General features: G+C 50.1%; 1 protein-coding gene across 1 annotated transcript in view; it reads right to left on the bottom strand.

The window, feature by feature from the left end:
- Positions 1–16,884, bottom strand: part of OBSCN (obscurin, cytoskeletal calmodulin and titin-interacting RhoGEF) — a gene marked incomplete at its 5' end in the record, with an annotated part of 152,916 nt that overhangs the window by 85,369 nt on the left and 50,663 nt on the right. Inside the window, 6 exon segments of the mRNA XM_081091302.1 lie at positions 2,147–2,422; positions 4,926–5,201; positions 7,689–7,964; positions 10,468–10,743; positions 13,230–13,505; positions 15,993–16,268. Of these exon segments, the coding sequence (XP_080947428.1) occupies positions 2,147–2,422; positions 4,926–5,201; positions 7,689–7,964; positions 10,468–10,743; positions 13,230–13,505; positions 15,993–16,268 (1,656 nt within the window).

Here is a 16,884-nt window from a genome sequence, read left to right on the forward strand (position 1 = left end):
TCCCACCCGCACTCCCTGTGTCACCTGCTGGCCACCTAGGGCACTGAGCTGTGCCTCCTGAGCCTGTCTCTCCCATGGTTTGGATGACTCACAAAGCGATGGACCTTTGCTATGCTTTCGGTCTTTACTGTTGGCTCTTCTGCGGTGTGTCCGTTCATGGGCATTTGGACACCATGATATTTCTCCCCACTCCCACCAAGTCCAATAATTTATCCTTTGCGTGAGTCATATTACCAGAATTCCACTTCCTTTTTTTCACACTTTGGCATGTTTCACTTTATTTCCTGCTTTCCTGCTGACAAAAGCGGTGACTGTGAGCCGCGGTGACTGTGAGCCCCGTTGCCTGGTCCCTGATCTCACAGGCACAGCTTTCAAGTGTCACTTAGTGTGGTTAGCTGGATTTCCTTCAGTGTCATTTATCAGAAGAAGGATGAACCGTTTTATTTCTAATTGGTTCAGAATCTGCGGCATGGAGAGATGTTGATAAACTGTTTCTTCCACATTTCTGACGTTAAATGTTATCAAACTCAACTCTGCATCGCTGAGGCGATCCCTTCATATTTTAGTTTCAATCGGCTCACGTCATGAGGTATGTTGATTTGCTGACCTTTGTAGTGCTCACACACCCGGGCCGTGTCTTTCATTAGAGTGCACCGTCCTCTTAATGCACTGCCGATTCATTTTGATTCTACGTAACTTCAGGTTTTGGGCTTGGGCTCCACAATGCATTGGCCCACTATTTCAACTCTCCCTATCAGATGGTGGTGATAGATGCCATGCTGTTACCGCATAATCAACCAGAGACTGTGTGTCCTTCTCTAGCTCTAGAAGGATCTCCATGCACATGCAATACTTTCCTTATGGAATAGTTCATACAATTTTCCAGTGGAGCCACGGGGGTCTCATCTTCACCTATAAGATCTTTTTTTTTCTTCTTTTTCCCACTGTGGTTCCATTTACTGAAACGGTTGTAGGACTATTTGAGCTGTCAAGATCGTCTGCCACTGTTCATATAGTTTTCTAATAACCTGGCCAATTTCTGAAACCTTTTCATATTTACTCCTACAAAAGAATTTGTCATATTCTCCTAAAGTAGCAATTACAAATGTTTGGTGGATTTTTGTTTGTATCTATACACACCCACAAGCTGTTGTACACACTTAGAACACCAAACTGTTAGTTAGAGGCACCGGGATGTCGAATTGAGGTTAAAACTCTCCTAACTAAATGAAAATACAGTTAGTTCACAGACATCTCTGTGAACACCATGGACAGGGACAAACACACATGTGTCCTCAGGAACTACTATGACATAAATACTGACTCAACAATCAAGGGCTATCGCTATAGTTACTTGTCTTCAACAAGCCGTGCCGTGTGGAAGGAGCTCCTTATTCCTCTCCATGTCCAAATCTGGTATACATCAGAGTCCCAGGGGCTTGTGACACAGGACTCAACAAGAAACCGAGATGTACTTTAGGAGGGGAATTCCAAACCTCACAGGTACAGGACCCCGACACACACGTGCCAATCCTCTGGTCTCTGTGTACTTTTTTGCACAGACCTTACAAGAAAACACGGACCTAGATTTTGCGACAAGTGAGGATCCAGTAACTTCTGGATCCACATGCAAAGGAGTGCCCTAAGAAACTACAATTTGCTAACACCCTGTTCAGTCTGAGATGGATCCAAGTAAGATTGGGTGGCAGGAACTTCCCGACATTCTGTTGTAATGAAATTCAAACGTGCCTCTGCCCGTGTTGCTGGCCATGGGCATTTGGGAGCTACCAGGACTTGGGGAGTAGGAGATTCACATAACACAGGTAAGAGACGTCTGGTCTACCTCAGACTCCACGTGAAAGGTAGAGCCCGAGTCCCGGCTGGAGAGGGGCACCCAGAAGTCTCTGGCAGGTGCTGGGAACTATGACTCAGCAAAACCTGAGCACCACTCAGCTTGTGCAGGAACACCTCTCCCTTCTGCTCACACTCTGCCCACACAGCCTGGTCTGGCCCCACCACTGGGATGATATGGGAGATGGAGGATAGAAGGCTAAAGAGGTGAGGTCCAGTGGAAAGAGCCCCAGGTGTGTCCGGCTGTAGTCATTACCTACACACAAGGCTAAGTTAGTGCCACCAAAGAACCGACCTGGGACATCTAGGTTGAAGGTGACCTTCTGGCCCCCGGCCTCGCAGCTGTACTCCCCGCTGTCCCCCTTCGCCGCCTGCTGCAGCACCAGCCGCCGGGTGCAGCCCGTGGCCTCCACGCGCACTTTCGAGCTCCCGCTCAGCTTCTTGCCATCCTTGTACCACGTCACCTGCGTCTGAGCCTGGGCCACCTCGCAGCTCAGCGTGGCACTGGCCCCGGCCGTGGCCTTCACCTCGCTGTGTGCCGACTGCTCCTTGGCAAACACCACCGTGGGCTCTGGGGACAATGACAGACACACAGGGTCAAAGATATTTTCTAAATCAGGAGGACAGCACTGGGGACGGAAGGACTAAGCTGGGAGGTGGCAGGACGGGAAAATTCTCAAGGCTCTGTGTGACCCGCAGAAGCCCCAGCACCTTCTCAGCACAAGTAGCTCATTCATCTGCACATGGACCACTGCCCAGGGAGCGGTCCCCGCTGGAGACACAGTGAAGGACTTCTCCGGAGCACACACCCTCGAGCACAGGGACTGCAGACCATGAGGTGTGCACACACCCTCCCCACGTGACCAAGTCTTTCCCGGGTGTGCAGGGAGCATTCCCAGCCAGCGAGGGACAGTTCCTGGGCTCCAACTCCCACCCGCACTCCCTGTGTCACCTGCTGGCCACCTAGGGCACTGAGCTGTGCCTCCTGAGCCTGTCTCTCCCATGGTTTGGATGACTCACAAAGCGATGGACCTTTGCTATGCTTTCGGTCTTTACTGTTGGCTCTTCTGCGGTGTGTCCGTTCATGGGCATTTGGACACCATGATATTTCTCCCCACTCCCACCAAGTCCAATAATTTATCCTTTGCGTGAGTCATATTACCAGAATTCCACTTCCTTTTTTTCACACTTTGGCATGTTTCACTTTATTTCCTGCTTTCCTGCTGACAAAAGCGGTGACTGTGAGCCGCGGTGACTGTGAGCCCCGTTGCCTGGTCCCTGATCTCACAGGCACAGCTTTCAAGTGTCACTTAGTGTGGTTAGCTGGATTTCCTTCAGTGTCATTTATCAGAAGAAGGATGAACCGTTTTATTTCTAATTGGTTCAGAATCTGCGGCATGGAGAGATGTTGATAAACTGTTTCTTCCACATTTCTGACGTTAAATGTTATCAAACTCAACTCTGCATCGCTGAGGCGATCCCTTCATATTTTAGTTTCAATCGGCTCACGTCATGAGGTATGTTGATTTGCTGACCTTTGTAGTGCTCACACACCCGGGCCGTGTCTTTCATTAGAGTGCACCGTCCTCTTAATGCACTGCCGATTCATTTTGATTCTACGTAACTTCAGGTTTTGGGCTTGGGCTCCACAATGCATTGGCCCACTATTTCAACTCTCCCTATCAGATGGTGGTGATAGATGCCATGCTGTTACCGCATAATCAACCAGAGACTGTGTGTCGTTCTCTAGCTCTAGAAGGATCTCCATGCACATGCAATACTTTCCTTATGGAATAGTTCATACAATTTTCCAGTGGAGCCACGGGGGTCTCATCTTCACCTATAAGATCTTTTTTTTTCTTCTTTTTCCCACTGTGGTTCCATTTACTGAAACGGTTGTAGGACTATTTGAGCTGTCAAGATCGTCTGCCACTGTTCATATAGTTTTCTAATAACCTGGCCAATTTCTGAAACCTTTTCATATTTACTCCTACAAAAGAATTTGTCATATTCTCCTAAAGTAGCAATTACAAATGTTTGGTGGATTTTTGTTTGTATCTATACACACCCACAAGCTGTTGTACACACTTAGAACACCAAACTGTTAGTTAGAGGCACCGGGATGTCGAATTGAGGTTAAAACTCTCCTAACTAAATGAAAATACAGTTAGTTCACAGACATCTCTGTGAACACCATGGACAGGGACAAACACACATGTGTCCTCAGGAACTACTATGACATAAATACTGACTCAACAATCAAGGGCTATCGCTATAGTTACTTGTCTTCAACAAGCCGTGCCGTGTGGAAGGAGCTCCTTATTCCTCTCCATGTCCAAATCTGGTATACATCAGAGTCCCAGGGGCTTGTGACACAGGACTCAACAAGAAACCGAGATGTACTTTAGGAGGGGAATTCCAAACCTCACAGGTACAGGACCCCGACACACACGTGCCAATCCTCTGGTCTCTGTGTACTTTTTTGCACAGACCTTACAAGAAAACACGGACCTAGATTTTGCGACAAGTGAGGATCCAGTAACTTCTGGATCCACATGCAAAGGAGTGCCCTAAGAAACTACAATTTGCTAACACCCTGTTCAGTCTGAGATGGATCCAAGTAAGATTGGGTGGCAGGAACTTCCCGACATTCTGTTGTAATGAAATTCAAACGTGCCTCTGCCCGTGTTGCTGGCCATGGGCATTTGGGAGCTACCAGGACTTGGGGAGTAGGAGATTCACATAACACAGGTAAGAGACGTCTGGTCTACCTCACACTCCACGTGAAAGGTAGAGCCCGAGTCCCGGCTGGAGAGGGGCACCCAGAAGTCTCTGGCAGGTGCTGGGAACTATGACTCAGCAAAACCTGAGCACCACTCAGCTTGTGCAGGAACACCTCTCCCTTCTGCTCACACTCTGCCCACACAGCCTGGTCTGGCCCCACCACTGGGATGATATGGGAGATGGAGGATAGAAGGCTAAAGAGGTGAGGTCCAGTGGAAAGAGCCCCAGGTGTGTCCGGCTGTAGTCATTACCTACACACAAGGCTAAGTTAGTGCCACCAAAGAACCGACCTGGGACATCTAGGTTGAAGGTGACCTTCTGGCCCCCGGCCTCGCAGCTGTACTCCCCGCTGTCCCCCTTCGCCGCCTGCTGCAGCACCAGCCGCCGGGTGCAGCCCGTGGCCTCCACGCGCACTTTCGAGCTCCCGCTCAGCTTCTTGCCATCCTTGTACCACGTCACCTGCGTCTGAGCCTGGGCCACCTCGCAGCTCAGCGTGGCACTGGCCCCGGCCGTGGCCTTCACCTCGCTGTGTGCCGACTGCTCCTTGGCAAACACCACCGTGGGCTCTGGGGACAATGACAGACACACAGGGTCAAAGATATTTTCTAAATCAGGAGGACAGCACTGGGGACGGAAGGACTAAGCTGGGAGGTGGCAGGACGGGAAAATTCTCAAGGCTCTGTGTGACCCGCAGAAGCCCCAGCACCTTCTCAGCACAAGTAGCTCATTCATCTGCACATGGACCACTGCCCAGGGAGCGGTCCCCGCTGGAGACACAGTGAAGGACTTCTCCGGAGCACACACCCTCGAGCACAGGGACTGCAGACCATGAGGTGTGCACACACCCTCCCCACGTGACCAAGTCTTTCCCGGGTGTGCAGGGAGCATTCCCAGCCAGCGAGGGACAGTTCCTGGGCTCCACCTCCCACCCGCACTCCCTGTGTCACCTGCTGGCCACCTAGGGCACTGAGCTGTGTCTCCTGAGCCTGTCTCTCCCATGGTTTGGATGACTCACAAAGTGATGGACCTTTGCTATGCTTTCGGACTTTTCTGTTTGCTCTTCTGCGGTGTGTCTGTTCATGGGCATTTTGGACACCATGATATTTCTCCCCACTCCCACCAAGTCCAATAATTTATCTGTTGCGTGAGTCATATTACCGGAATTCCACTTCCTTTTTTTCACACTTTGGCATGTTTCACTTTATTTCCTGCTTTCCTGCTGACAAAAGCGGTGACTGTGAGCCCCGTTGCCTGGTCCCTGATCTCACAGGCACAGCTTTCAAGTGTCACTTAGTGTGGTTAGCTGGATTTCCTTCAGTCTCACTTTCAAAAGAAGGATGAACCGTTTTATTTCTAATTGGTTCAGAATCTGCGGCATGGAGAGATGTTGATAAACTGTTTCTTCCACATTTCTGACGTTAAATGTTATCAAACTCAACTCTGCATTGCTGAGGCGATCCCTTCATATATTAGGTTCAATCGGCTCACGTCATGAGGTATGTTGAATTGCTGACCTTTGTAGTGCTCACACACCCGGGCCGTGTCTTTCATTAGAGTGCACCGTCCTCTTAATGCACTGCCGATTCATTTTGATTCTACGTAACTTCAGGTTTTGGGCTTGGGCTCCACAATGCATTGGCCCACTATTTCAACTCTCCCTATCAGATGGTGGTGATAGATGCCATGCTGTTGCCGCATAATCAACCAGAGACTGTGTGTCCTTCTCTAGCTCTAGAAGGATCTCCATGCACATGCAATACTTTCCTTACGGAATAGTTCATACAATTTTCCAGTGGAGCCACGGGGGTGTCATGTTCACCTATAAGATCTTTTTTTCCCTTCTTTTTCCCACTGTGGTTCCATTTACTGAAACGGTTGTAGGACTATTTGAGCTGTCAAGATCGTCTGCCACTGTTCATATAGTTTTCTAATAACCTGGTCAATTTCTGAAACCTTTTCATATTTACTCCTACAAAAGAATTTGTCATATTCTCCTAAAGTAGCAATTACAAATGTTTGGTGGATTTTTGTTTGTATCTATACACACCCACAAGCTTTCGTACACACTTAGAACACCAAACTGTTAGTTAGAGGCACCGGGATGTCAAATTGAGGTTAAAACTCTCCTAACTAAATGAAAATACAGTTAGTTCACAGACATCTCTGTGAACACCATGGACAGGGACAAACACACATGTGTCCTCAGGAACTACTATGACATAAATACTGACTCAACAATCAAGGGCTATCGCTATAGTTACTTGTCTTCAACAAGCCGTGCCGTGTGGAAGGAGCTCCTTATTCCTCTCCATGTCCAAATCTGGTATACATCAGAGTCCCAGGGGCTTGTGACACAGGACTCAACAAGAAACCGAGATGTACTTTAGGAGGGGAATTCCAGACCTCACAGGTACAGGACCCCGACACACACGTGCCAATCCTCTGGTCTCTGTGTACTTTTTTGCACAGACCTTACAAGAAAACACGGACCTAGATTTTGTGCCAAGTGAGGATCCAGTAACTTCTCCATCCACATGCAAAGGAGTGCCCTAAGAAACTACAATTTGCTAACACCCTGTTCAGTCTGAGATGGATCCAAGTAAGATTGGGTGGCAGGAACTTCCCGACATTCTGTTGTAATGAAATTCAAACGTGCCTCTGCCCGTGTTGCTGGCCATGGGCATTTGGGAGCTACCAGGACTTGGGGAGTAGGAGATTCACATAACACAGGTAAGAGACGTCTGGTCTACCTCACACTCCACGTGAAAGGTAGAGCCCGAGTCCCGGCTGGAGAGGGGCACCCAGAAGTCTCTGGCAGGTGCTGGGAACTATGACTCAGCAAAACCTGAGCACCACTCAGCTTGTGCAGGAACACCTCTCCCTTCTGCTCACACTCTGCCCACACAGCCTGGTCTGGCCCCACCACTGGGATGATATGGGAGATGGAGGATAGAAGGCTAAAGAGGTGAGGTCCAGTGGAAAGAGCCCCAGGTGTGTCCGGCTGTAGTCATTACCTACACACAAGGCTAAGTTAGTGCCACCAAAGAACCGACCTGGGACATCTAGGTTGAAGGTGACCTTCTGGCCCCCGGCCTCGCAGCTGTACTCCCCGCTGTCCCCCTTCGCCGCCTGCTGCAGCACCAGCCGCCGGGTGCAGCCCGTGGCCTCCACGCGCACTTTCGAGCTCCCGCTCAGCTTCTTGCCATCCTTGTACCACGTCACCTGCGTCTGAGCCTGGGCCACCTCGCAGCTCAGCGTGGCACTGGCCCCGGCCGTGGCCTTCACCTCGCTGTGTGCCGACTGCTCCTTGGCAAACACCACCGTGGGCTCTGGGGACAATGACAGACACACAGGGTCAAAGATATTTTCTAAATCAGGAGGACAGCACTGGGGACGGAAGGACTAAGCTGGGAGGTGGCAGGACGGGAAAATTCTCAAGGCTCTGTGTGACCCGCAGAAGCCCCAGCACCTTCTCAGCACAAGTAGCTCATTCATCTGCACATGGACCACTGCCCAGGGAGCGGTCCCCGCTGGAGACACAGTGAAGGACTTCTCCGGAGCACACACCCTCGAGCACAGGGACTGCAGACCATGAGGTGTGCACACACCCTCCCCACGTGACCAAGTCTTTCCCGGGTGTGCAGGGAGCATTCCCAGCCAGCGAGGGACAGTTCCTGGGCTCCACCTCCCACCCGCACTCCCTGTGTCACCTGCTGGCCACCTAGGGCACTGAGCTGTGCCTCCTGAGCCTGTCTCTCCCATGGTTTGGATGACTCACAAAGCGATGGACCTTTGCTATGCTTTCGGTCTTTACTGTTGGCTCTTCTGCGGTGTGTCCGTTCATGGGCATTTGGACACCATGATATTTCTCCCCACTCCCACCAAGTCCAATAATTTATCTTTTGCGTGAGTCATATTACCAGAATTCCACTTCCTTTTTTTCACACTTTGGCATGTTTCACTTTATTTCCTGCTTTCCTGCTGACAAAAGCGGTGACTGTGAGCCGCGGTGACTGTGAGCCCCGTTGCCTGGTCCCTGATCTCACAGGTACAGCTTTCAAGTGTCACTTAGTGTGGTTAGCTGGATTTCCTTCAGTGTCATTTATCAGAAGAAGGATGAACCGTTTTATTTCTAATTGGTTCAGAATCTGCGGCATGGAGAGATGTTGATAAACTGTTTCTTCCACATTTCTGACGTTAAATGTTATCAAACTCAACTCTGCATCGCTGAGGCGATCCCTTCATATTTTAGTTTCAATCGGCTCACGTCATGAGGTATGTTGATTTGCTGACCTTTGTAGTGCTCACACACCCGGGCCGTGTCTTTCATTAGAGTGCACCGTCCTCTTAATGCACTGCCGATTCATTTTGATTCTACGTAACTTCAGGTTTTGGGCTTGGGCTCCACAATGCATTGGCCCACTATTTCAACTCTCCCTATCAGATGGTGGTGATAGATGCCATGCTGTTACCGCATAATCAACCAGAGACTGTGTGTCGTTCTCTAGCTCTAGAAGGATCTCCATGCACATGCAATACTTTCCTTATGGAATAGTTCATACAATTTTCCAGTGGAGCCACGGGGGTCTCATCTTCACCTATAAGATCTTTTTTTTTCTTCTTTTTCCCACTGTGGTTCCATTTACTGAAACGGTTGTAGGACTATTTGAGCTGTCAAGATCGTCTGCCACTGTTCATATAGTTTTCTAATAACCTGGCCAATTTCTGAAACCTTTTCATATTTACTCCTACAAAAGAATTTGTCATATTCTCCTAAAGTAGCAATTACAAATGTTTGGTGGATTTTTGTTTGTATCTATACACACCCACAAGCTGTTGTACACACTTAGAACACCAAACTGTTAGTTAGAGGCACCGGGATGTCGAATTGAGGTTAAAACTCTCCTAACTAAATGAAAATACAGTTAGTTCACAGACATCTCTGTGAACACCATGGACAGGGACAAACACACATGTGTCCTCAGGAACTACTATGACATAAATACTGACTCAACAATCAAGGGCTATCGCTATAGTTACTTGTCTTCAACAAGCCGTGCCGTGTGGAAGGAGCTCCTTATTCCTCTCCATGTCCAAATCTGGTATACATCAGAGTCCCAGGGGCTTGTGACACAGGACTCAACAAGAAACCGAGATGTACTTTAGGAGGGGAATTCCAAACCTCACAGGTACAGGACCCCGACACACACGTGCCAATCCTCTGGTCTCTGTGTACTTTTTTGCACAGACCTTACAAGAAAACACGGACCTAGATTTTGCGACAAGTGAGGATCCAGTAACTTCTGGATCCACATGCAAAGGAGTGCCCTAAGAAACTACAATTTGCTAACACCCTGTTCAGTCTGAGATGGATCCAAGTAAGATTGGGTGGCAGGAACTTCCCGACATTCTGTTGTAATGAAATTCAAACGTGCCTCTGCCCGTGTTGCTGGCCATGGGCATTTGGGAGCTACCAGGACTTGGGGAGTAGGAGATTCACATAACACAGGTAAGAGACGTCTGGTCTACCTCACACTCCACGTGAAAGGTAGAGCCCGAGTCCCGGCTGGAGAGGGGCACCCAGAAGTCTCTGGCAGGTGCTGGGAACTATGACTCAGCAAAACCTGAGCACCACTCAGCTTGTGCAGGAACACCTCTCCCTTCTGCTCACACTCTGCCCACACAGCCTGGTCTGGCCCCACCACTGGGATGATATGGGAGATGGAGGATAGAAGGCTAAAGAGGTGAGGTCCAGTGGAAAGAGCCCCAGGTGTGTCCGGCTGTAGTCATTACCTACACACAAGGCTAAGTTAGTGCCACCAAAGAACCGACCTGGGACATCTAGGTTGAAGGTGACCTTCTGGCCCCCGGCCTCGCAGCTGTACTCCCCGCTGTCCCCCTTCGCCGCCTGCTGCAGCACCAGCCGCCGGGTGCAGCCCGTGGCCTCCACGCGCACTTTCGAGCTCCCGCTCAGCTTCTTGCCATCCTTGTACCACGTCACCTGCGTCTGAGCCTGGGCCACCTCGCAGCTCAGCGTGGCACTGGCCCCGGCCGTGGCCTTCACCTCGCTGTGTGCCGACTGCTCCTTGGCAAACACCACCGTGGGCTCTGGGGACAATGACAGACACACAGGGTCAAAGATATTTTCTAAATCAGGAGGACAGCACTGGGGACGGAAGGACTAAGCTGGGAGGTGGCAGGACGGGAAAATTCTCAAGGCTCTGTGTGACCCGCAGAAGCCCCAGCACCTTCTCAGCACAAGTAGCTCATTCATCTGCACATGGACCACTGCCCAGGGAGCGGTCCCCGCTGGAGACACAGTGAAGGACTTCTCCGGAGCACACACCCTCGAGCACAGGGACTGCAGACCATGAGGTGTGCACACACCCTCCCCACGTGACCAAGTCTTTCCCGGGTGTGCAGGGAGCATTCCCAGCCAGCGAGGGACAGTTCCTGGGCTCCACCTCCCACCCGCACTCCCTGTGTCACCTGCTGGCCACCTAGGGCACTGAGCTGTGTCTCCTGAGCCTGTCTCTCCCATGGTTTGGATGACTCACAAAGTGATGGACCTTTGCTATGCTTTCGGACTTTTCTGTTTGCTCTTCTGCGGTGTGTCTGTTCATGGGCATTTTGGACACCATGATATTTCTCCCCACTCCCACCAAGTCCAATAATTTATCTGTTGCGTGAGTCATATTACCGGAATTCCACTTCCTTTTTTTCACACTTTGGCATGTTTCACTTTATTTCCTGCTTTCCTGCTGACAAAAGCGGTGACTGTGAGCCCCGTTGCCTGGTCCCTGATCTCACAGGCACAGCTTTCAAGTGTCACTTAGTGTGGTTAGCTGGATTTCCTTCAGTGTCACTTTCAAAAGAAGGATGAACCGTTTTATTTCTAATTGGTTCAGAATCTGCGGCATGGAGAGATGTTGATAAACTGTTTCTTCCACATTTCTGACGTTAAATGTTATCAAACTCAACTCTGCATTGCTGAGGCGATCCCTTCATATATTAGTTTCAATCTGCTCACGTCATGAGGTATGTTGATTTGCTGACCTTTGTAGTGCTCACACACCCGGGCCGTGTCTTTCATTAGAGTGCACCGTCCTCTTAATGCACTGCCGATTCATTTTGATTCTACGTAACTTCAGGTTTTGGGCTTGGGCTCCACAATGCATTGGCCCACTATTTCAACTCTCCCTATCAGATGGTGGTGATAGATGCCATGCTGTTGCCGCATAATCAACCAGAGACTGTGTGTCCTTCTCTAGCTCTAGAAGGATCTCCATGCACATGCAATACTTTCCTTACGGAATAGTTCATACAATTTTCCAGTGGAGCCACGGGGGTGTCATGTTCACCTATAAGATCTTTTTTTCCCTTCTTTTTCCCACTGTGGTTCCATTTACTGAAACGGTTGTAGGACTATTTGAGCTGTCAAGATCGTCTGCCACTGTTCATATAGTTTTCTAATAACCTGGTCAATTTCTGAAACCTTTTCATATTTACTCCTACAAAAGAATTTGTCATATTCTCCTAAAGTAGCAATTACAAATGTTTGGTGGATTTTTGTTTGTATCTATACACACCCACAAGCTTTCGTACACACTTAGAACACCAAACTGTTAGTTAGAGGCACCGGGATGTCAAATTGAGGTTAAAACTCTCCTAACTAAATGAAAATACAGTTAGTTCACAGACATCTCTGTGAACACCATGGACAGGGACAAACACACATGTGTCCTCAGGAACTACTACGACATAAATACTGACTCAACAATCAAGGGCTATCGCTATAGTTACTTGTCTTCAACAAGCCGTGCCGTGTGGAAGGAGCTCCTTATTCCTCTCCATGTCCAAATCTGGTATACATCAGAGTCCCAGGGGCTTGTGACACAGGACTCAACAAGAAACCGAGATGTACTTTAGGAGGGGAATTCCAGACCTCACAGGTACAGGACCCCGACACACACGTGCCAATCCTCTGGTCTCTGTGTACTTTTTTGCACAGACCTTACAAGAAAACACGGACCTAGATTTTGCGCCAAGTGAGGATCCAGTAACTTCTCCATCCACATGCAAAGGAGTGCCCTAAGAAACTACAATTTGCTAACACCCTGTTCAGTCTGAGATGGATCCAAGTAAGATTGGGTGGCAGGAACTTCCCGACATTCTGTTGTAATGAAATTCAAACGTGCCTCTGCCCGTGTTGCTGGCCGTGGGCATTTGGGAGCTACCAGGACTTGGGGAGTAGGAGATTCACATAACACAGGTAAGAGACGTCTGGTCTACCTCACACTCCACGTGAAAGGTAGAGCCCGAGTCCCGGCTGGAGAGGGGCACCCAGAAGTCTCTGGCAGGTGCTGGGAACTATGACTCAGCAAAACCTGGCACCACTCAGCTTGTGCAGGAACACCTCTCCCTTCTGCTCACACTCTGCCCACACAGCCTGGTCTGGCCCCACCACTGGGATGATATGGGAGATGGAGGATAGAAGGCTAAAGAGGTGAGGTCCAGTGGAAAGAGCCCCAGGTGTGTCTGGCTGTAGTCATTACCTACACACAAGGCTAAGTTAGTGCCACCAAAGAACCGACCTGGGACATCTAGGTTGAAGGTGACCTTCTGGCCCCCGGCCTCGCAGCTGTACTCCCCGCTGTCCCCCTTCGCCGCCTGCTGCAGCACCAGCCGCCGGGTGCAGCCCGTGGCCTCCACGCGCACTTTCGAGCTCCCGCTCAGCTTCTTGCCATCCTTGTACCACGTCACCTGCGTCTGAGCCTGGGCCACCTCGCAGCTCAGCGTGGCACTGGCCCCGGCCGTGGCCTTCACCTCGCTGTGTGCCGACTGCTCCTTGGCAAACACCACCGTGGGCTCTGGGGACAATGACAGACACACAGGGTCAAAGATATTTTCTAAATCAGGAGGACAGCACTGGGGACGGAAGGACTAAGCTGGGAGGTGGCAGGACGGGAAAATTCTCAAGGCTCTGTGTGACCCGCAGAAGCCCCAGCACCTTCTCAGCACAAGTAGCTCATTCATCTGCACATGGACCACTGCCCAGGGAGCGGTCCCCGCTGGAGACACAGTGAAGGACTTCTCCGGAGCACACACCCTCGAGCACAGGGACTGCAGACCATGAGGTGTGCACACACCCTCCCCACGTGACCAAGTCTTTCCCGGGTGTGCAGAGAGCATTCCCAGCCAGCGAGGGACAGTTCCTGGGCTCCACCTCCCACCCGCACTCCCTGTGTCACCTGCTGGCCACCTAGGGCACTGAGCTGTGCCTCCTGAGCCTGTCTCTCCCATGGTTTGGATGACTCACAAAGTGATGGACCTTTGCTATGCTTTCGGACTTTTCTGTTTGCTCTTCTGCGGTGTGTCTGTTCATGGGCATTTTGGACACCATGATATTTCTCCCCACTCCCACCAAGTCCAATAATTTATCTGTTGCGTGAGTCATATTATCGGAATTCCAGTTCCTTTTTTTCACACTTTGGCATGTTTCACTTTATTTCCTGCTTTCCTGCTGACAAAAGCGGTGACTGTGAGCCCCGTTGCCTGGTCCCTGATCTCACAGGCACAGCTTTCAAGTGTCACTTAGTGTGGTTAGCTGGATTTCCTTCAGTGTCATTTATCAGAAGAAGGATGAACCGTTTTATTTCTAATTGGTTCAGAATCTGCGGCATGGAGAGATGTTGATAAACTGTTTCTTCCACATTTCTGACGTTAAATGTTATCAAACTCAACTCTGCATTGATGAGGCGATCCCTTCATATTTTAGTTTCAATCTGCTCACGTCATGAGGTATGTTGATTTGCTGACCTTTGTAGTGCTCACACACCCGGGCCGTGTCTTTCATTAGAGTGCACCGTCCTCTTAATGCACTGCCGATTCATTTTGATTCTACGTAACTTCAGGTTTTGGGCTTGGGCTCCACAATGCATTGGCCCACTATTTCAACTCTCCCTATCAGATGGTGGTGATAGATGCCATGCTGTTGCCGCATAATCAACCAGAGACTGTGTGTCCTTCTCTAGCTCTAGAAGGATCTCCATGCACATGCAATACTTTCCTTACGGAATAGTTCGTACAATTTTCCAGTGGAGCCACGGGGGTGTCATCTTCACCTATAAGATCTTTTTTTTTTCTTCTTTTTCCCACTGTGGTTCCATTTACTGAAACGGTTGTAGGATTATTTGAGCTGTCAAGATCGTCTGCCACTGTTCATATAGTTTTCTAATAACCTGGTCAATTTCTGAAACCTTTTCATATTTACTCCTACAAAAGAATTTGTCATATTCTCCTAAAGTAGCAATTACAAATGTTTGGTGGATTTTTGTTTGTTTCTATACACACCCACAAGCTGTTGTACACACTTAGAACACGAAACTGTTAGTTAGAGGCACCTGGATGTCGAATTGAGGTTAAAACTCTCCTAACTAAATGAAAATACAGTTAGTTCACAGACATCTCTGTGAACACCATGGACAGGGACAAACACACGTGGCCTCAGGAACTACTATGACATAAATACTGACTCAACAATCAAGGGCTATCGCTATAGTTACTTGTCTTCAACAAGCCGTGCCGTGTGGAAGGAGCTCCTTATTCCTCTCCATGTCCAAATCTGGTATACATCAGAGTCCCAGGGGCTTGTGACACAGGACTCAACAAGAAACCGAGATGTACTTTAGGAGGGGAATTCCAGACCTCACAGGTACAGGACCCCGACACACACGTGCCAATCCTCTGGTCTCTGTGTACTTTTTTGCACAGACCTTACAAGAAAACACGGACCTAGATTTTGCGCCAAGTGAGGATCCAGTAACTTCTCCATCCACATGCAAAGGAGTGCCCTAAGAAACTACAATTTGCTAACACCCTGTTCAGTCTGAGATGGATCCAAGTAAGATTGGGTGGCAGGAACTTCCCGACATTCTGTTGTAATGAAATTCAAACGTGTCTCTGCCCGTGTTGCTGGCCGTGGGCATTTGGGAGCTACCAGGACTTGGGGAGTAGGAGATTCACATAACACAGGTAAGAGACGTCTGGTCTACCTCACACTCCACGTGAAAGGTAGAGCCCGAGTCCCGGCTGGAGAGGGGCACCCAGAAGTCTCTGGCAGGTGCTGGGAACTATGACTCAGCAAAACCTGAGCACCACTCAGCTTGTGCAGGAACACCTCTCCCTTCTGCTCACACTCTGCCCACACAGCCTGGTCTGGCCCCATCACTGGGATGATATGGGAGATGGAGGATAGAAGGCTAAAGAGGTGAGGTCCAGTGGAAAGAGCCCCAGGTGTGTCCGGCTGGAGGCATTACCTACACACAAGGCTAAGTTAGTGCCACCAAAGAACCGACCTGGGACATCTAGGTTGAAGGTGACCTTCTGGCCCCCGGCCTCGCAGCTGTACTCCCCGCTGTCCCCCTTCGCCGCCTGCTGCAGCACCAGCCGCCGGGTGCAGCCCGTGGCCTCCACGCGCACTTTCGAGCTCCCGCTCAGCTTCTTGCCATCCTTGTACCACGTCACCTGCGTCTGAGCCTGGGCCACCTCGCAGCTCAGCGTGGCACTGGCCCCGGCCGTGGCCTTCACCTCGCTGTGTGCCGACTGCTCCTTGGCAAACACCACCGTGGGCTCTGGGGACAATGACAGACACACAGGGTCAAAGATATTTTCTAAATCAGGAGGACAGCACTGGGGACGGAAGGACTAAGCTGGGAGGTGGCAGGACGGGAAAATTCTCAAGGCTCTGTGTGACCCGCAGAAGCCCCAGCACCTTCTCAGCACAAGTAGCTCATTCATCTGCACATGGACCACTGCCCAGGGAGCGGTCCCCGCTGGAGACACAGTGAAGGACTTCTCCGGAGCACACACCCTCGAGCACAGGGACTGCAGACCATGAGGTGTGCACACACCCTCCCCACGTGACCAAGTCTTTCCCGGGTGTGCAGAGAGCATTCCCAGCCAGCGAGGGACAGTTCCTGGGCTCCACCTCCCACCCGCACTCCCTGTGTCACCTGCTGGCCACCTAGGGCACTGAGCTGTGCCTCCTGAGCCTGTCTCTCCCATGGTTTGGATGACTCACAAAGTGATGGACCTTTGCTATGCTTTCGGACTTTTCTGTTTGCTCTTCTGCGGTGTGTCTGTTCATGGGCATTTTGGACACCATGATATTTCTCCCCACTCCCACCAAGTCCAATAATTTATCTGTTGCGTGAGTCATATTATCGGAATTCCAGTTCCTTTTTTTCA

This window comes from Myotis nattereri (genome assembly GCF_964212035.1).
Source record: "Myotis nattereri genome assembly, chromosome: 5".
Lineage (NCBI taxonomy): Eukaryota > Metazoa > Chordata > Mammalia > Chiroptera > Vespertilionidae > Myotis > Myotis nattereri.